General features: G+C 38.4%; 1 protein-coding gene across 1 annotated transcript in view; it reads left to right on the top strand.

Moving 5' to 3' along the window:
- LOC114027883 (cytoplasmic dynein 1 light intermediate chain 2) overlaps positions 1-21,771 on the top strand; it is a 52,616-nt gene that overhangs the window by 27,472 nt on the left and 3,373 nt on the right. Inside the window, exons 7-12 of the mRNA XM_027842056.1 lie at positions 2,273-2,408; positions 8,497-8,608; positions 10,094-10,153; positions 13,898-13,939; positions 14,598-14,715; positions 16,227-16,343. Of these exons, the coding sequence (XP_027697857.1) occupies positions 2,273-2,408; positions 8,497-8,608; positions 10,094-10,153; positions 13,898-13,939; positions 14,598-14,715; positions 16,227-16,343 (585 nt within the window). The remainder of the gene's footprint in view (positions 1-2,272; positions 2,409-8,496; positions 8,609-10,093; positions 10,154-13,897; positions 13,940-14,597; positions 14,716-16,226; positions 16,344-21,771) is intronic.

Here is a 21,771-nt window from a genome sequence, read left to right as displayed (position 1 = left end):
TATACCAATAAAATAGCAGATCCCCCAAAATTAAATGTAGCACTACATGTGTGACTTTTCTGCGCCTTGATTTTTTTCGTCAGTAGGGATAATAATGCCTGTGCTCCAGACCTCAAGGAGTCCTCTCCCTGTGAGGGGAGCACTTGGTAAACTGTACAACACATTAGAAATGTGAAATACTGTGGCCATCTTAAAAGTAGGGAGGAAGAGGAATGTAGAGTTTCCTCCTAAAGAGTAGGCTGTCTGCTGCGATACGGGATTACTTGGAGGCATTCCGTTCATACCTGTGGTAAGCCAGCCTTGTTGATGGCACCCTTTGGGTGATCTGACACATTAACTGGAAGTAAAGAACTGACAGTTCCGCTGCCAAACATCATTTGAATTTGGTGCCTTTTAAAACTTAAACTTGGCCTTTTTTCAGAATAGGAAGCTCAGCTTAATTTTAGGTCTAAATCATCAGCAGATGTGGATTTGGAGTCAGAAAGCTGGGCTTGAATGCAGCTCTGACATTTTATCCTTTTGTGGCCAAGTTCCTTCACTTCAGCTTCTTCATGGTTCGGATGGACAGAATAATGCTCAGTGTGCTTCAGAGAGATCTTACTAGGATGTAATGAGCTAATGAACACCAAGTACTTTGGAAATTGGAAAGCCCTATTTAAATGCTGTATGTGCTATTTATTGTCAAACAGAACATAATTTTCGGCTTTAGTAGGGGGAATCCCTTGGTAGTCTACACATAAGACACTGAGTTAACACCAGCCTTGGGTCTTTTGAAATCCAGCAAGTGGTGCTCCAGAGCCACATTAGGTGACTGGGCTGTACCAAGAAGCTTCCTTAAATAGGCTTATGCTTTCTTGAATAGCTTACAGTATGTAAGGGAGATATAAAAGGAATACATTGATAGTCTTTTATTTCACAAAAATTTGAAAACTGTTTTTATTTATGTGCATACAGTGGATTCATCCTGTCAGTAGGGATGTGTTTGTGGTGTGCAAGGCTCTTTTTTCTGCTAATGAATTTTATGAGATTTAAAAGTAGGAAAATGGTCAGAAAAATTAACAACCAGAACTGAGCCAGAACAAATCATTTCTTTGGCAAAAAGTTCACTCAAAGATTATACTCACTGTAGTTTTGTACCACCAAGGCCAGATTAATATACTGCATTAGTAATTTAATGAAGGATGATCTAGTGACCTAGGAATAGTCTTATGTATATCTGAAATGCTTACATTATTTTCTGAAGTAGTGAATTTGAGCTAAATATGCTTAGTTAGGAAATTCCTTTGGGAAAAAAAACATAATGGGTTTGTTTACACTCTGCGTATCTATATGCTGTATCATTTATGTGTAGCATTATACTGTATATGTATTGTTTATTCTTCTATACAATATGTGTATTCTTTGCTATAATATATTCTTTGCTAGAAATATAGTATATGCAACTATATACAGATCTTATGATAATATATATAATAATATGTAATAATATAATATAAAATAATATAATATCTTATATTATTTTGTTATTCCTTCATTGAAGCACTGTTTACATCCCTTAGCATGGGATAGAGGTGACTGAATTCTTGAAAGATGTCCCTGTTGGAGCTCCAGCTTTTGAATAGGCACTACCTAGCTGGTAGTGTATGTAGTCCTTTTAATGGCATGTTATCTGAGGACTAGTCTGATGAACTAAGAGTCGAGAGGCTCTTCACCATCACGTTAGCCATCAGGTCAAGTGTTTTAAGGACTTTTAATTTAATGGTAACTCACTGAGACTGTTTATTTAGTTGGAACAGGTGTTGTGGTCTATATATAGTACAGCCACACAGATAAAATCATGGATCCTTGGAATATCGAAGTGTATATGTACATTTTTTCATTAGAAACTGGACCTTCCATTATTTTAACATTAGGATTCTGAGTGAGAAGATTCTTGATGGTTGGGCTAGAAGCCAGGATATAGTTAAGAACTCTGATTTGGATTCCAAATATCTGAATTTTAGTTACAAATCCTCCCAGTGAATGATTGACTTAACGCTGGAGCTTAGTTTTCTCATAGAAAATGAAGGATTGGAGCTAGATGATCTTTCAGTTTTAATGTTCTATAATTCTATAGCTGTTTTTACCTTTTTGATGTTTCAGAAGTTCCAATATTTGTCTCAGTGTATCTGGATTAATAATTTAGGCCTGTTTCTTCTTAATTGGATTTTGATTGTGCATGCTTGATTTAAACATTCATACTGACTCAGCTTTCCTTAAGCAAATTGAATAGATGGAGCTGCCTTGATTTATACATCAGTTAAGGAAGAAAAGAACCTTGACTTGTTGTACAAGTATATTGTGCATAAAACATACGGTTTTCACTTCACCACACCTGCCTTAGTGGTGGAAAAGGATGCAGTTTTTATGTAAGTTCACTTAAAGATGTTTTTTCTTTACATTTTAAATCTTTTTATCCCCGTAAAGTGTGGTTTTTCCCAATTTTCCCAAGTGGTCTGTTTTTCGATTTATCTTTGTCATCCTACCTTCTATTAGGCTACACGAAGGCAGTATCGTATAACGGACAGAATCCTAAACCAGGAGGCAGAAGACCTGCCTTTTTTTTTTTTTTTTTTTTTTTGCCAGTAACCAGCTATTTGAAGGCATTACCTTCATTCAATCCTGAGTTTTCCTTATCTGTAAAATGAAGTCGATAGTCTACGTAGTGGAATTGAAAGAATACCTTGGATCCAGGAGACCCGGGGTCAGCCAAAACATGAGCTTCTTTCTCCTCACTTTTTGTTCTTCTGCATTAAGAACAACAGTAAATATCAGTACAGCCAATTAAGTTTGCCTTGCACCTGTTTACATTTAGATACGCTCACTGCAGTGGCACAGAGTGTCTTTTCAGTCACGTTCTTAGGCTCCTTCTGATTCTTTTTCCATTTGTTCCTGTTGACTTTTCTTCTTCTGGGGTCATAATTGGTCTGGGGTATCCTTTTCAATTTTGACTTTCTTGTTTTGCAGTAGTTCATAGAAATCCATATTTCTTTATCCCATAATCTGTCTTAATTATATCATTTAATTATATTTATTTACCACAGTTTATTTAACCATTCCTCTATTTTTGGACTTGTTGCTTCTAGGTTTGTTTGTTTGGGTTTTTTTTAGGCAATTGGGGTTAAGTGACTTGCCCAGGGTCACACAGCTAGTAAGTGTCAAGTTTTTGGTCTGAGGCTGGATTTGAACTCAGGTCCTCTTGACTTCAAGGCCAGTGCTCTATCCACTGTACCACCTAGCTGCCCCCCTAGTTTGTTTGTTTGTTTGTTTTTAAATTACAAATGATATCACTGAAAATTTTGGAAAAGCCATCTCATTTTTTGTTTTGATAAAACTTTCAAGGTCTATTCCCAACTGTGGAATTTTAGAGTCAAATATGGTTATTTTTGGTAGCTTTACTGGATACTAGCAGATTGCTGTCTCCCCCCCCCCCCCCAATTCTGCTAATTTACTGTTTAACCAGTACTAAATGACTTTATCTGTTTCTCCACAACCTACCAGCATTGAGTTTTGTTGTTCTTAATTAATTTTGCCAGTTTGGTGAATGTAGTGGCACCTGTTAGTTTTTATTTCATCACTTTTATTATTAGTAGGGTTAAATATTTTTCCAAGTGATTATTAACGATTCATGTTTCATTTTTTGAAAATTATTCAGATCCTTTGACCATTTAGTACTTGTTAGACTGGGAGTTTCCTGTGTAAATTTTTAGCATTATCTTATATATTTTAGATGTCAGGTTTTTACATGTTATGTTTACCATGAATATGTTTTGTCCTTCTACTTTTCTTTTGTTGTTAGTTTTTGCACAATTTTAATGTAATCAAACATGTCAGTCCCTAGTAGTTCCTTCTATTTGTTTAATAGAAGTATTCCTCTCTCCTCAATGATTGATTGATATAAATAGCATTATTCTTTGTTTTATGTTTATCATTCACCTGGAATTCATTGAGGTTTATTGTGTAAGACGGAACTCTTAAATCCATTCCTCTATGAAATGCTAACCAGTTTTCCTAAATACACTTGTTATGTAATGATATATTAAGGACCTGAGATTTAACCTCTGTAGGAACTCTGTCCACTGACACATGCTGCAACCATTGTCCAGCTCAGAATCTTAGAGAGTTGTTTTAGGTGCCAGTGAGTTGCCTCTAGTCATACAGCTAGTAAATGCCAGGGGTGAGATATGAACTCAGATCTTCTGATTTCCAGCTCCAGCACTCTGTCCCATACACCACACTGCCATACTAAATAAATGCAAACACAATACAGCAGTACATTTAAAAATGATTTATTACAACCCAGTGCTGGTTGTGCAAAGATGTTTCAACATCAGAAAAAATGAGCACTGTGGGGAGAAGTGTGGTACAGTGGAAAGAGCTTTCGATTCAGAATCAGAGGACCTGTGTTCTAATATTGACTCTGCCACTTGTGTGACCTTAGGCATGTCCGCTTGTTAGGTTCCTCATTTCAAAAAAAAAGGAAAGATTCTTTCTAGCTATAAATCTATAATCATGTAAAAATTTAACAAAAAAATTTTCAGAACTTTCCTATCTATAGACAAAAAGCTTTTGATAAAAAGTCAGCATCATTCATAAAAAAATAAAACATCACAAAGAGAAAGGAAAGAAGGGTTTTTTTTTCTCAGCACAGTAAAAGATTACCCAAGGCAGTTGTTGACATAATTTTTAATGGAAAATCATTAGAAGTCTTCCAACTGAAAACAGGGATGCCTACTTTTACCACTTTTTGGGGGCATTTTTAGAAGTGCTATTAGTTACAATGAGACAGGAAAAAATATAGGGATTAGCATTGTAAAATAAACTCAAAATATCATTATTTGCAGGTTACATAATGGCATGTCTAGACAATCCAGTTACCTTGGCCAGAAAATTCAGAGATAATAAACAAATTTTGCAGTGTTATAGGATATATGATTAGTCCACAAATATCATTCCTATTTTTAAAAAATCAATGAGATATATGAGAATGAGCCTACCCAGGCTAGAATCCATAACTTGTATAAGGATGACTACAAAATGACACTAACTGAAATAAAGTAAGAACTGAATAACTGAAGGACGATTAAGTGTTCATCAATGCAGTAATAATGATTTTATCCCCTTAATTTATTTACATATTTAATGCAGTATCCATCAGAGAGCATGGCATACTAGATGGTTGGTAGCAGTCTTTTACAGCTTCTGGTCTTTATCATTTGAAGGAATTTCCTAACTGGTTGTTCCCTGTACTGATGAAATCATAGCTGCTGACACTCCATCCCTCCCCAAAAAAGGACTGTGAGGACTCTTTGTAGAATTGAATAAAGTTATAATGCAATTTTTATAGAAAAATGGTACTGAAACATGCTGATGTTTCAACATGCTGAAACAAAAGCTGATGTAGGGGTGATCTTATACCAAACTTTAAAACCAATTACAAAGAGGTCGTTCTTCCTTTCCCTTGGCCTTTTTAAAAATTTAATGCTTTCATTCTTGGGAGCAAAGTTGACTAAATAACTTTTGTTGCTTTCGGATAGCTGATAAAAGATGATAGAAGTGAGAGATGGAATGTATGCAAATGAAGTTTGGAGATTATGTGTGTCTTTTGTTTATCCATAGTGTATCTCATTTTATGCAGTTCTTGTCTGTGTTCTCTCCCATAAATTCTCCAGAGTGTGGAAGCCTTTTCTCTAGGTCTTTTAATACTTCATGAACACCTCTACAGTATTTGGACTGCCTATCTGTTTTCCCACACATGACTACTGAGTTTCTTACTCAATTATTTATATACGCAAGTTGTCATTAGCAATAGGCTGCAATCTGCGTAGCTCCACCCATATCTCTCCCTTGCCCTTTGGGTCACTTGTGGTTTTGATTCTTTGAGTATTAGTTAATGTATTTTTATGCACTTTTATTCAAGAGTTGTCCATTCCGGATTGTACAATCCCAGTTGATAAGATTTACAGGTATTTCCCCTAATTCATTAGGGCCTTCAATAGGGCTTTGCATGGGTCGCTTGATACATAATGCATATTTATGATGAAAATGAAATAATCCTCTAGAGATTTGTATCTTGCATTTAGAGAGAGAGAGAATAAGCATTTATTAAGCACTTATTTGTGCCAGGGACTGTGTTAAACACTTTATAGATATTTCATTTGATCCTCACAATGACCCTGTAGGTGCTGTTATTATCCCCATTTTAGAGCTGAGAAAACTGAGACAGGCAGAGGTAAAGTGACTTGTTTAGGGTCACACAGCTGCGAAGTGTCTGAGGCTAGACCTACTTCTCTATCCACTGGACCACCTAGCTGCTTCAAACATTATAGTAGGTTATGTTGGTTTTCTTGTATTCTTTGAAGTCTACTATCAACAACAAAAAAAGCATTAAACTCTTTTATATACACAGCATTGTGCCAGGTCCTGTGCCAGGCAAGACAAAGAGCACTTACCTTGGTGAATATTCATTGAAAGTCTCCGTTGAAATTAATCTAGTTATTCTCTATTATTCACTTCAGCGCTGATTTTTAAAATTGTAGTTCAGAAAAGGTAGATACAAAATCCCTTTAGGTCCACAACTAAGGCAAATAATTATTAAGTGCAATTGTCTCCTTTAAATTGCCCCAATCTACCACAGGACAGATGAAAGCCTAATACAGAGGACCAGTCAGGCCTGTCTGGTCTTGTTTAATAGCATCTCATTTGTTTAAGGAATAAGAAAATTATTTATTAAACCCGCTGTAAGTATGAACTATCATATTGTTACCTTTGATCCCATCAGCAAGATATCGGCCAAGACTGGTCTGATGTGTCACTGTTTGTAGGGTCTCTATATCCCTGTCACATTAGGACACAGTTGTGGAATAATGGGGAGATACACTGGCACCAGTCTCAGGACTCAGACCTGAGTCTGTGCATAACCCTAACACCTTTTTTATTTTTTTATTTTTTTATTTTTATTTTTAGGCCGTTGGGGTTAAGTGACTTGCCCAGAGTCACACAGCTCGTAAGTTTCAAGTATTTGGTCTGAGACTGGATTTGAACTCAGGTCCTCCTGACTTCAGGGCCAGTGCTCTATCCACTGTGCCACCTAGCTGCCCTGTTTATTTTTCGTTTATTTATTTATTTATTTTTCCTAGCACCTTTGAAATATGTGATTTGGAACACGGCATGTGAATCCAGGATTTAGAGTTGGAACAAATCTTATAAATCATCTGGTCCAACTCCCTTCTTGTATAGGTGAGGAAGCTGAGGCCCCTAGTGAGTTAATGATTGGGTCCTGAGACCATCCTGCCATCTCAAAAAGAGTCACAGTCTCTTTAAAATGGTAGTAGTGATGTCTGTACAACGACCTGGGAGATTATAAGTAAAGGTTTCCCTAAACCTCCAAACAGGGAGAGTGATTTTATAACCTGCATAGGAAATCACACCAGCACAGTCCAGTCTTAACATATCACCTTAAATGCACAATTCTAAGGCTATTTTTGTACCGTTGCCTTCAGTGTGTGTATATTGTAATGCATTAACTTATATTTCTTAACTTTCATCATTGAAATGAAGAAACTTTTTTTTGGCTGGGCAATGGGGTTAAATGACTTGCCCAGGGCCACACAGCTAGTAAGTAATATGTGTCCAAGGCTGGATTTGAACTCAGGTCCTCCTGACTCCAGGGCTGGTGCTCTGTCCACTGTGCCACCTAGCTGCCCCTGAAATGAAGAAATTTTTATTGTGTCATCAGTTCACCTCTTAGGGGAGATAACATTATTTTCTGTGACATCAGACATAAAACACCTACCATGTTCATTTTGAGGGAGCTGGAATGGCTGAAGGAACTTGAGGTTATTTAAGCTTAAAAAGAGAAGATATAGGGGAGATACAATCATTGTAATGGGAAAGAATGATTAGCCTTGTTCTCCCAGAGATGTAGGAGGCATTTTAAAATTGTGGCTTTCTGCTTAATATAAGCAAAAAGTTCCTAAAACTTGAATCTGTTCCACAGTGGAACAAGCTGCCTTCCAACCCTAGAATTCTGTGACTGTCATGTGACCACTTCGGACTTTCATTTTATCCTCTGTAAAAGGCAGAGCCTGGACTTGATCTCCAAGGGCTTTTCATTTCCAATGAAAGGGTCATATGGACTTTATTGTATAGGCTGCCCTGTAAAGTGCTGTCCTCTGAGGGTACAAATTCCATTTGGTTAGTAACTTGGCTTTCATATGGTTCCAAGGGCAGGTACAACATAATTTTTGTCTTTATTTCCTTAGTGCCATATAAATATTTGTTGAATTGAACTGAAATATACTCTCTCTAGTCCCTAAAAGTATCAGGTATTCAATGATCATTAGGTAACAACTCCTTGTCCTGTGTGCTTGAATCCTATATAATACTTCTCAATCTCATTAATATGTTAAATTATGTCCAAAAAAGCAAATCATTCCTTATTTCTTTTCCTTTTAGACCTGCTGGTTGGGACAATGAAAAGAAAATAGCTATTTTACATGAAAACTTCACAACAGTAAAACCAGATGATGCATATGAAGACTTCATAGTAAAACCTCCTGTAAGAAAGGTACTAAAACTTACTTATTTTGAAAAGTTTTGCATGGTTGTTCTTAAGAAAATATTTCAAAGAAGAAAATTATGTACAAAATTTTTGATTTCTTATAGATTGTGATGTTATGGAATAAAATTATTGGAATTTGTTTTGAAAAGAAATTTAAATAAGACTTGGACTTCAGTGTCATTTATAAATTGAATTACTAATTAGAATTTAGACTTGGAGATATTATTTAGTATTTTCACCCACCAGATGTATTCTCAGGGTCATAATCATTAGCCACAATTACTTCATATAAAAATAAGTATTTAAACTCAAACTAGTATTGAAGTACATTTGACCTCTCACTAATAACAGTGCTTACATGTGTTGCAGGATAAATTGTTTTCCCAGTTTTTGGAGGCCCAGGGTCAGCCTTTTCTGTGCTAACATTAGGATGCTTACTTTGTAATACAAGATTTTATCAGTATTAAACTTTCTGGAAGCCCTATTTCTGACAAGTTTTTTTTTTAAGTACTTTGAATATTCTTTCATTCTTGTGACTACAGAAAATGTTAAGTTGATTCTTGTCATTAACAGTAACCCGAATTTCATATAGTGTTCCTTAATGGTTTCCTGAGATAGGCAGAGTGAAAGGTAAAGAATATCATCATGTTATAGGTGAGGAACCTAAAGGTGTCTCTGGCTCCATGCCTACTCACCATGGACTTCTGGGCTCTTCCATCACACCATACTGCTGCCTCTCACAATCATCTGGGAATGATTCTTTTATGCTTTTCTAGAGCTCCTGTGTTGTTTAATTTTGCATCAAAGAAATCTATTTTAATTTTTGCCCACTCATGCTTGCCTCAGCTCTTTTTTGTAGCTTTGTTAATGTAATTCTCAGCAAGCTGTGTACAGTAGAGGTCGGCAGTTTGATGTACTGCCCTCTTTCTGTATATGGAAATACTCATTTCATTTAGTATTGGTTAAGTTCAGAATTTTTAAAAAGCTATGAATAAAATCTCTGATATTGCATAAAATTTGAGTTCTATCCAAAATGTGTTAGGCCTTTTCAGTCTTAGCAGCACTCATGAATTTAATAATAATTAGATAACACTTCGAAGTTTATAAACACACATTATGTATATTACCTTATTTGAGTGTCACAGCAACACTAAGGTAGGTACTGTAGGTATTATCCCCATTTTATAGACGGAGATACAGGTTTAGACTTGCCTCTGACCATACAGCTAATAAGTTTTAGAGTTGGGATTTGAACCTGGCTCTTCCTTATCCCATTGCTCTCTCCATGTTGCCATTTTTTAGTCAATTGTTTCATCTTTCCATTTGAGAAGCTTCTCTGAGTTTTGGCTGAAGGTTTGGGTTTCTTTATGTGTAAAGTGACTCCCAGATGCATAGTAAGACTTAAACTCTGTGGGTTTTTTGGAAAATTCTGTGTTACTGATTTGGTGTTTTTGTGCATTTTTGACTAAAATTGAGCATGTTGTTTCACAGTTGGTCCATGATAAAGAATTGGCAGCAGAAGATGAACAAGTTTTTCTAATGAAGCAGCAGGTAATGGCACTGAGAATTCTAAGTCAATTGGCATTGCATTATAAATAGTCACCTTTTGTAGCTCACAACCTCCCTGGGGCATAGGGAGCATGAGTACTATCATCTGTGATTTTTTTGTAAGTATTATACCCTTGAAGTCCTTCTGCAGTCTGTTACAATTGAAATTAAGGTAAACTGAGGCACAACGTTCTGAGCACATTGAATCTATTGGTAAGGCTAACAGTTACCAATAAAAGAGTCTCTTACACTTCAGTCAGTCAAAAGACCATGAGGTAGGGCTTACTAGCCTTCATATAGTTTGGGGAAGTTATAAGGGAACAAAGAACAGGAAGCATAAAACAATATGACTGGTTACAAAATATGAAGAATCATAGATGATGGAAAACAATATGAGTGGATGAAAGTCAGGAATGCACGAACAGCAATAACTCCTTCCAGCTTGTTGCTATGGAAATCCCACTGCATGGTTAGGTAGAGTCACAGCGATAACAGTCCAGAGTTTCTTGAAGGATAGACAGCATTGCACCGCCAATTGTACACGGGCAGTAAGATATATAGAGACGATATATTCCTTTGAATTAAGATGATTTTTGAGATAGTTTAGCTCAGAGAGCAAAGCTGAACTTCTGAACTTGGAGGCAAAAAAGCATGGCGTAGGCAATTTTACAATATATTGGGTCTGATACAGATGTTACAAAATAAAATCAGAATCAGTTTGATTTTCTCAGTTCCCTGCTTTGATCAATGGAATGCATGTTTCCCCTCGATCACTTATCTATAAGCTAATTCTATAGTTTTTTTTTTTAAGTGAGGCAGTTGGGGTTAAGTGACTTGCCCAGAGTCACACAGCTAGGAAGTATTATGTGTCTGAGGCTGGATTTGAACTCAGGTCGTCCTGACTCCAGGGCCGGTGCTCTATCCACTTAACTCTATAAGATCTTTAACATAATCATTACCAATAGGACTCACTAACATAAGATTTTCTGGTGCAAGTTCAGAACACGTGTTAGCACAGCAATTAATTCAGTCTGAAAAGAATAAAAAGACAAGGCAACAAGGGCCCATTTACCCAAGGTGGATAACAGGCTGTTTCTCTGCGACCATGTGAACAGGAAGAGGGATTCCACCAGGAGTCCCCTGAAATGAGTAATTGTGTCTCTGCTATAACTTGTTGAATCTTATGTAGGCCTGTCACAATTTTCCCTGAGCAGTTAACGTAAGAACAACAAGATTGATTAATCATAGCACAAGTCGTAGTAAGAATATCCAAAATCATGGACTAATATTAGAGGGGAGGTTTACATGTCTGCAAGGTAATTTAAGAAAACTCAGCAAACATAGATACTGTGAAGCAAAAAGCCAAAGTAATAAAATAATGATCATCAACGTTAATTAACATTGTCTCATATCCTGGTAACCCACTCTAAATATCCATTTAATTAGCACATTTCATCTTGGATCCCAGATGTCCCATATAGTTGTCTGATTTCTGGAAACATCTCTTGGACATCTAGAATGGGCCTGTTCTCAGAGCAGCTCTGAAGGGAGTTGCTTCTCTGGTTCCGGTTAACTTGTAGAAATTCTTCGATGTCTGCTCACATCTTTTGCAAAACAGATCTCAATACAATTTAGTACAGTCACTTAAATTTTACTTTTCCAATAATTATTTCATATAGTGAAAGCCAGGGCAAACCTTATGATTCTAATCCTATCAAGAGCAGAGCACCAAATTAGGAACCCCTAGTTCATTTGAAACTTGAGAGAATTTAAGTTTTTACATACCTTTTGCTGTTTTCTATCTTTATCTAAACCCTGTACCTGATATAGATACTGCCAGTAACAGGCAGGAAGAATTTTTTTTTTTGGCAGTTGGGGTTAAGTGACTTGCCCAGGGTCACACAGCTAGTAAGTGTCAAGTATGTGGTCTGAGGTCAGATTTGAACTCAGGTCCTCCTAGCTCCAGGGCTGGTGCTGTATCTACTGCACCACTTAGCTGCCCCAGAAGAATCTTTTTAAAAAAAAATCTATAAGGATCTGACTTGTAAAATGAATCCTTCTGGTTAAAGATTTAATATTTACCAAAGTAGACATGTAAGTTAAGGTTAAGAGTACCTTTCTAAATTAGCACTGGCTCCATTATCATTCAACTTTTTAAGATTGGTGTTTATTTGTTTTATTCTTTATTTCGGATTTAAGCCTCATAAAAGGAAAAACGTCAGTTTTATTACTTGTGACTGTCTTGTGGTATAAAGTTAGCAAGTTGTTATGCTGCTATATTTAAGAAATTCAAATAACAACTGAGAAATGAAAAACTAAATATTTAAAAACCTTTTAAAGTAAGTGTTAAAAGAAACCAGAAAATGTTTGGCTTATACAGAGGGTGAACAGTACAATTTTACATATATAAAATCTTGAATGCAATTTCTAGAACTTAGTAGTAGAACATGCTCAAGGCTTGTATATTCCATTAGAATAGTTTACATTTGACATTTATAATCATCTAATCTTGTTGCTTTCTCAAAATTTTCCACTTTAGCAGTCCTTCTGCAGGCCCTCCTTCTAGTGTGGAGGTGCCTCTGGGCCCCCAAAGGCTGTAAGATCTGGCAGATTTCACCTTGGAAAGGCTTCAAGTTGTCCCTGACAACCAGGGTAATGTGAGTTTGGAGGAGAGGCTCCCCAGTACAGAGGTGACCCTAAAGTGGTAGATTGTCCCAGCTGTAGCAGCTTGGGAAGATATCTACTAAGATTTGTATGTTGGCACTGCTGTCTCTTTGTGGAGGGACAAAACCCACAGGGGCAAAATCAAGAAGGTGTAGATTTCCCAAGGTCACCTAGTGTCATACATAACTCAGACTTTAACCCATGCCTTCTGATTCCAGGGTCATTGTATTTTCTGCTATTCCATGCTGCCTTTTAATCATTTATATGATATTCAGTCACTTTAAAAGGAGTATTGAACTATTGTGATCAGTGATCCCACACATAAATTATGACATACAAATAAACTCTGAGTTGCACAGTCTTTAAATTCCACTTGTAACAGAAAGAAGGCATTATGTATGATTACTCACCCCTCGGGAAGAATTTAGAATATACAGTCAAAAACATATGGCTCAAGGAGATAAGGTGGAAAGAGTTCCTTTTAGTTTTCTCCCTTTTTCTTACAAGAATCTGCTGTAGAATAATTGCCATACGTTGCTTTTCAGTAGTAACTGGACAGCCTGGCTTTAGGATTTCTCCAGCTGTCCTCCTCACGTGGATAAAGGAAGGTCGTCTTTTTGTGGGGCTTCCTAGTTTACCAACAGTTTCCTTGAATCAGCCCAGTGAAATAGAGGGTGCTGATATTGTCATCCCTGTATTATAGATGAGAAGAGACCAGTCCTGGCCTTGGGCCTCCTGATTGAGTGCAATTCACACCTCATTACAACTGTTTTCCTCTGGAAACTGCTTGTAGTTGGAAACAAGAAGAGTACAACTCCTGCGGGGATCCAGCAAATCTCTGACCCCGTGACCAAGCTGGAAATGACTTGAGGATTGTCTAGTGAAAGGGAACGAAGGCTCAGAATAGGGGCATGACTGGCCCGGAGGCAGAGCCAAGAGTGGAAGCCAAAGCTCTCCTGAATCTGCAGTGCAGGGCTCAATGTGTTTTAGTTAAGCACATTTCTTAGGAGTTTACCTTGTTTTATTTATGTTAAAATGGCAATTTTGTTTGACAGTAAACTATCAAAGTCCTTTTCTTTGCAGTCCTTCCTTGCCAAGCAGCCAGCCACCCCTACAAGAGCATCAGTGAGTATTGTTTTTGTTACAGTGAAGAAAAATCCTTTTTATAATATGATGAACGGTAGACAAATAGTGCAAAAATTCTAAGTAGTGGTGTTGATCAGGTATATTCCAATGTGAGGTTTTTCATGCTTTGTCATTAGTTATGATGCCTTACATTTGTGTAGGAGTTACAGTGTTTTGATATACTTTCATGTTTATCTGATTTGATCCTCACAATATTCCTTTGAAAACTATGTAAGACAAGTATCATTCTTCCCATTTGGGAGATAAGAAAATTGAATTCCAGCTAGTTGGAACCATGTCAGGAACCAGACTCCAGGTCACTTGGTGGTTTTCAGTCCTGTTCTTTTTTAACTACGTCACACAGACCTCCTTTTAGAATGATCTCCTTTGTATTGATCATAGAATCATTGTTGTAGGATTGTTGCTGTAAAGCAGGAAGGGACTTCCATGGCCTTCTATTCCTCCCTCGTCGTTTTACAGATGAGGAGGACACTGGGGCCCAGAAAGGCTCAGTGATTTGACTAAAATTCCATAGGAAGTATAATTTTTCCAAAATTAAAATGCAAAAGAATATTAATCATTTTCAGAGTTTGCACTCTCTGTAATGTCTGTGCCTTTCAAAGTTCTGTTAACACTAATAACCTCTCTTTGGTCTAAGGAATCTCCTGCTAGAGGGCCTACAGGCTCTCCAAGGACACAGGGCCGAGCTGGACCCGCCAACGTCCCCAGTGCCTCACCAATCACATCTGTCAAGAAGCCCGATCCAAATATTAAAAGTATGTATTTCAGAATTGGCTAGACCTTGATGGTCATCTGGTCTAGTCCTTTCATTTTACAAATGAGAAGAGCAGGACTTACACCCAAGTCTCTTGACTCCCAAATCCAGTGCTTTTTCTGCTACTTTCTTCTGCTGGACTTGAACATTTAACCTGAAGCTGAAAGCGAAACATTTCTAACTCATGGGATTTACAGCTGGAAGAACCTGGAAATCATTTAATTCAGCCTCTCATGTGATGAGAAAATTGGTTTGCTCCCCACTCCCCATAGCCCACTGGAACTCAGCTCCCCAACTCAAGAGACACCCACCAGCCCCAGCCTCCTTTGGGTGGAATTATAGGTGTGCACCACCATGCCCAGAAACACCTTACTGAATAATAATTAATATTTGCTTATTAATTTATTGGTAATAAATAGTATAGCCAAATTTGTTTAATGCTAGACTAGTTATATGGGACTGGGGACTTTTGCAAGATCATATGGTTTATCTGCAGTGCTTTTGGCTGCAAAAGAGATGCTGAGGAGCTTCATAGCATAGTGATAGAAGCCATCGTTTTCTGTGCTGGAGGATTCCAACTTCCATATTTCAAAGATCATGCATTCGTTTGTGTGGTTGCTTACTCTGTGGATGTAGATCACTACCTTTCTATGCCTAACTGGTAAGGTATCTTTCGTAAGTTGCTATGACCAAAAAATTCATTACGGGAACGAGACTCTCCCAACTGGCTAGACTGTGCCTTGAACAATGAATACAGTCTTACTCTAACCTCTTCCAGCCCAGGATCACCTCTAAGCTAGAATGAAGCTTGTGATAAGTCAGATATAACAATGATAACTTAGAGTGTACAAAGCACTTTCTTCACAACACTTCCATAAGGATAGATAGTGCAAGTATTATTATCCTCCTTGTAAAGGTAAGAATACTAGGCTCAGACAGTTTGGTTTGAGTCTCAAAATACCCCTTTGAAGAAGGTAGGACAAATATCGTTATCCCCATTCGGCGGATAAGGAAACTGAGGCTCAAGGCAAAGTGACTTGTTTAAGGTCTCCTGGTTAGTAGGTGGCAGAAATAGAACTCAAATCCTGACGCCATACTCCATATTCTTCTTTGCTGTTCATCGCTGCCTCTCCCTGTGTGTACATTTGTGTCATGCTTAACAAGAATTTAGCAAAAATCTGGTCATGATAGGGCATTAGAGATCCTGAGGATCGAAGAGCCCTGCGTCCTGTGCATGACAGTGTTGGCTGTGCTTGGCTGTGGGTTAAAACCAATAAAAAAAATTGCCACAGCTGCCATGTTTCTGTCTGTCCTGTCACAAAAGCTGCTTTTGCTCACAGCCAGCCTACAGGCAGCCATCCACACAAAAGGCATCGAATCATTCCCCATGTCCATGTGCTCTTGCACTGGTAGACATTGTAGTGTGTAACATAGATCACAAGTTGTGCAGTCAGATGTTTAAGGTCCAAGCTGAAAACGGGTTTCTCTGGTTTTTTGTTTGAATTTCTTTAGATAATGCTGCAAGCGAAGGAGTGTTGGCCAGCTTCTTTAACAGCCTCTTGAGTAAAAAGACCGGCTCTCCTGGGAGTCCTGGAGCTGGAGGAGTCCAAGGCACAGCCAAAAAGTCTGGTACGGAAGGGTCTCCTTTTGTCTGGGGCCGGGGGCTGGGCTGTTTTTGTTGGTTTGGTGTGGAGGTTGCCTGCCGGGGCATTGTTTTGTTGACTGTTCAGTGTTTGATTTGGACCACATCTAGTTATATATGTTCAGGGATATACTGTGTTTTACACAAACTCAACACGGGAAAAATCCAAATTTAACAAAAATGATTACTTTGGCAGTGATTAATCCTACTTTTTAAGAAGGATGTTTCTTTTTACAAAATTATTCACCATTAGAGGATTTAGAGCTAGAAGTAACCTTAGAGATCATGTACTACAACTTCTTGTTTTCTATCAGTGAAGAAAATGAGGTCCCCAGAAAAGTAACTTTTCCGCACACCTAATAAATGGCAGTTTTGAGTTTTGAGCTTTGAACACCAGTCCTTTTGACTTCTGGCTCTGCATGCTCTCCACTACAGTACATTGCATCTAAATTGGGTACATTTGAAATAGCATTTTAATTACTAACATGCTATCTTCTCAAGAATAGACCTGTTGGGTTAGTTGATACAGATACACCTTTAACAAAAGCCACCTTGTTCCAGCAGCTACTGAAGTAGTGAAATCATCTCTTGAAATCTTAAAAAACAGTTTTATTCTCTTCAGGGGAATAGAATACATTGCATCTCTAGGTATTTGCCAACAGAAACAGTCTGAAAAGAGTATGATAGGAAGGAAAACAGAAGTCTCTTTGTTACTTCCTTCAATGAGCAGATTCTGAGAAGGCTGTACCCTGAAGCAGGTTCAAATAATCTTGAGTACTTTTTTGTTGGGTTTTTTGGTTGTTTTTTTGTTGTTGTTGGTTTTTGGTGAGGCAGTCAAGGTTAAGTGACTCATCCAGGGTCACACAGCTAGTTAAATGTCAAGTGTCTGAGGTCGGATTTGAACTCGGGTCCACCTGATTCGAGAGCCCATGTTCTATCCGTTGTGCCAGCTAGCTGCCCCTTGAGTACTTTTTTGGATATGTAATCATTTTTCTTTTCAGTTTTAAGTAGTAATAACAATAGTTCATGTTACTGGAATGCTTTAAGGTTTTGAAGGTGCTTTCATAGTCTTGTGGGGTATAGGTCTAGAAAGGACTTTAAAACTATCTAGTCAGACCCCTTCATTTTACAGATGAAGAAACTGAGGCACAGCTAAAGAAAGTGACTTGCCAAAGGTCACACAGGTGATAGGTTTCAGAGCTCGAGTGTGAATCCAGGTTTCCTTTATCAGTTCTTTATCCAATATACTACCCCAAGGTTTGTATCTAGTTTCATTTGTTTTTTGGTTAGAACAGGCTACATTGAAGTTTTGGGGGTGTTTTTTCTTTTTTATAAATTGCCGTCTATTTACTTTGGGAAAAAGCATTTGAAATTCGGCAGACTAGTCTTGTCTTAATGTTTTCACCATGTCTCCTGGAAAAAATCCACCTCTAATGTTTGACATACAAGTCTAAGCTGGAAAACAGATGCTTGTTAAATTCTTTGGCCTTTTTAAAAAGTGGTTTTGTTTAGAGTTAAAGATAATTCTATAATCTTTAATTTTTAAAATAAGCATTTAAAATAAGTCAGTTGTTTCTAATCCAGCAACAAATAGTAGATGATAAAGAAATACCTTATTTTGCAAGAGAGGAAATTGAGACACAGAGAAGGACAGTGGCTTATTCTGAATGTGTAGTCTATAAGGGGAAGAGCCATTTAGAAACTTGCTTGCCATTTTGTCATTTTTGAACCCATGCATAAAAATAGTACTCCTTTACCTTCCCCAGTAGAATCTGTTGTGATCTGTGCATCATAACTGGCTATTCCTTTCTCATAACTTAAACCCTGTCTTATACCAAAAATCACATTTTTGAGGGAAAAATAATTTATTAATGATAATGACCTTTTAGATTTAAAAGGGATATCTTTTCTCAAATAGTATATTATAGATATATGGTGGTTTTTAAGTAATTCCATTTATTTGGTATCGTGAAGAAAATTTGAAGATTAAAGTATAGAACCACAAGATATAAAATATGAATGTCAAAACTGAAAGGGACCTTGGAAATTCCCTAGTCTAGTGCACCCATTTTACAGAGGAGGAAACACAGCAAGAATGTTAAGTGGTATGCCACAGTCCATAGCTAGTTATTGGCTGAGTGTGGCCTAGGACTCAGATCATGTGATTTTGAGTCCATTGGTCTGTCCATTATATCAATTCACTCATCTGACAATCCCTTTTTTGTTTATGTTAGTCTTGCTGTTGAAATGTAGGAAGCATTTCTAGATTATTCATTTGCATAGCATATATTTATTGTAACTTGAGAGGCTTGGGAAGCAGATCAAGACTGAGGGAATGAGGGAGGCAGCCCAGTGTATGCTAAACTCACATTATTGGGAGGAAGAAATAGGGCAAGTATATTTCCCTGGTCTCCTGTCTCCAGTGTCTCCCTTCTCCAATTCGTCCTCTGCCCAGCTACCAAAATAAGCTTCTGAGATGCGTTTTTGAGCATGTAACTCTTTTGCTCAGAAAACTATCATTAGCTTCTTGTTAATTCTGAGATATAATAGCTCCCTTTGACGTTTAAGGGTCACCACAGACTGTTTACAGCCTACTTATTTAGCCTAACTGTTCCCCTTCATAGGCTGTTCATTCTACCCATATGATTCCTAGCTGTTTCCAGATCTTGTCCTGCTCACTCCTTGGAATGCATTCCCTCTTTATTTCTGTCAGTTGAGTCTTCAAGGCCCACTTCTCATCTGCTACCTTTTCGTGTCTTTCTCCCTCCCCTCCACCAGCACACATATATTCACCACTGAAAGTGATTTTTCCCTCCCTGTGTTTTCCTCGGGCACTTTGTCTGGATGTCTCTTTTGTCCCTGTAACCTTTACAAGTAAAATCCAAACTTTTTTGGCCACACCCCTGTCAATTTTTTGAGTGTGCACCCTCTCCCACCAGAGGTGTATATTCACACGTGAATTATATACAGGTACTACTGTACAAATATATTTTGTATCTTATAGAACATTTACAGAAATAGAAATTTAAAAGGATGAGACAACAGTGAAATATTTTAAATTTTTGAAAATCGTGGCTAAACACTTTGTGACATTTTGGTTTCAAGGTCAGGTTCTAAACTCAGTGTATTTTTATGTTTGGCTTTTAATGGCTGTCATGGCTTTAAAAAAAAGTTACCTCACCAAGACACGTAGACCCAGATGGAAGAATTGCCTTATTGGCTACACAGATTAAATGATGACATTCGTTTTTCAGGCCCATTTACAGGTTATGCAAAGGGTTTTGCTTAAATTTGGCTAGTAAATTACCATCTTCCTTGATGTCTGGGTGGGTGTGGCCTGGATCCCCTAGTGCCAGTGTTTAGGGGAGAAAAGGGCAGTGGCAGGATAGGTGGTGAGGTTTCTGGGTAGGCTGCTTCCTAGGGAGGAGTGGTCTTCATTTACTTAGAAGCTGTCAGATTGGAGGAGGGTGGAGTGGGAAGGAATCTTGGAAGCACATTGTGGATCTGAGAGACTTTTAGTGTTTTTTTGGTTTTGTTTTTTGTTTTTTTTGCTAGGCAGTGGGGTTCAGTGGCTTGCCCAGGGTCACACAGCTAGTAAGTGTCAAGTGTCTGAGGCCGGATTTGAACTCAGGTCCTCCTGAGTCCAAGGCCGGAGCTTTCTCCACTACACCACCTAGCTGCGCCTCCGAGAGACTTTCAGGCACGACTCCTTGAGCCCCACACTTGCTGGTGGCAGTTGCTGTCCCTTCCTCTTGCTCGTGCTGCCGCTGCTGCGATTTGCACTGGTTTTGCCAGCCATTATATCTGCTCTTCTCTCTCAGCATTCTTTATTTTTTCAGTTTTGAATTCTAAATTCTCCCTCTTGCCCCTCCGCCACCCATTGAGAAGGTGAGCAATATGATATCACTTATACACGTGAAGTCTTGCAAAACTTATTTCCATGTTAGTCATACTGCTTAAAAAAAAGGCAAGTAAAATAAAATGGAAAAAATCTTCTTTGCTCTGCATTCAGAGTTCATCAGTGCTCTCTGGAGGTGGATAGCATTTTTCATCATTGGTCCTGTGGAGTTATGTTGGAGCATTGTCCTGATCAGAGTAGCCAGGTCATTCACAGTTGATCATTGCACAGTGTTGCTGTTACTGTGTACAGTGTTCTGCCTCTGCTCCCTTCACTTTGCATCAGTTCATCTAGGTCTTCCCAGGTTTTTCTGAAACCCTCCTGCTCATCCTTTCTTACAGCACAAATAGTATTCCGTCACAGTCATATACCACAGCTTGTTCAGCCATTCCCCAATTGATGGGCATCCCTTCAGTTTCCAGTTCTTTTGTGACTGCTCTTCTTGAATTCACTTTGCTACAGTTCCTCCTGAGGGCAATGGAAAGGAGACTGGCAGGGGCCACGACACTTCTCCAGATGCTTCTCAAAAAAGCATTTCCCCCCTCTTGGGCCTACCTGGCTCTCTGGGCCCATGGAGGACCTCTCCCTGCTCCTGAAATTCTTTGTGGCATGTCCTATCTGTCCCAGGTTGTGAAGCAACTATCTTACCCATCTTCTCCTGTGGATGAGGCCCTGAAAGAATTCCTGTTTGGGCAAACAGGCAGTCCCCTTTGCAGCCTGAGCCTCTCCAAATTTCTGAGGGGTGGTGCTAGATGCACAGGAATCATTCATCTCATTCATCCTGTGCTGAGGACTAGGTACAGACAGAGTCCTTACTCTGCAGGAAGGAAGTGTCTGCCTGTCCCTGTGGCATACTGGGCTGCCCCTGGGGTCTAGGTGGTAGGCAGAGCCTGAGAAGAGGACTCTTTTTTTTTTTTTTTTAAATTTTTAAGAGAGGAGGACTCTTGAGGTGTGTGCTGCTGCTACAGTGGGAACAGAGCATTGAATGCATGTAGTTGAGCAGGGAATGATTGTTGGGGAAGCTTGTGAGGTGCTTACTGTCCAGTGTGCCTCAGGTGCAGGCAGAGGGAAGAATGAGGGTGAAGGAGAGAGCAGATGCTAGGGGAAAGAGCATCTGAGCCAGGCTGTAAGCAGCTGCAAATGCAACAGCTGTGTTCTGTCCTCAGTTCTAATGCTTTGTTTGCAAATGCTGGGAGGGCCTCTTGAGTGCATACCACCCTACTTTGGAGACCCCTATTTTATACGGTCTGGCTTGTGTCATCCTTAGTGGTATACACATCAGAGCCTGCTTTTTGGATTGCAAGATTCTTGAGGGCAGTGATTGCAGCATTTATACCCACTAGCTGATGTTATATTGAGCATTTGGTAATGCGGATGGAGTTGGTGTTCAGTGTCCATTGGTGAGAAAAATGGTTTCCAAAAATGACATGACAACATTTGGTGAAAATCGATAAAGATTTTTGAGCAAACTTAAAAAAAAAAAAAAGGACATCCTGTCTTTGCTGGCAGCGAGGAGC

Source organism: Vombatus ursinus, unplaced genomic scaffold (assembly GCF_900497805.2).
Source record: "Vombatus ursinus unplaced genomic scaffold, bare-nosed wombat genome assembly UNPS02014864.1, whole genome shotgun sequence".
In the NCBI taxonomy this organism is placed as follows: domain Eukaryota; kingdom Metazoa; phylum Chordata; class Mammalia; order Diprotodontia; family Vombatidae; genus Vombatus; species Vombatus ursinus.
This window is presented reverse-complemented; position numbering and strand designations above follow the sequence as displayed.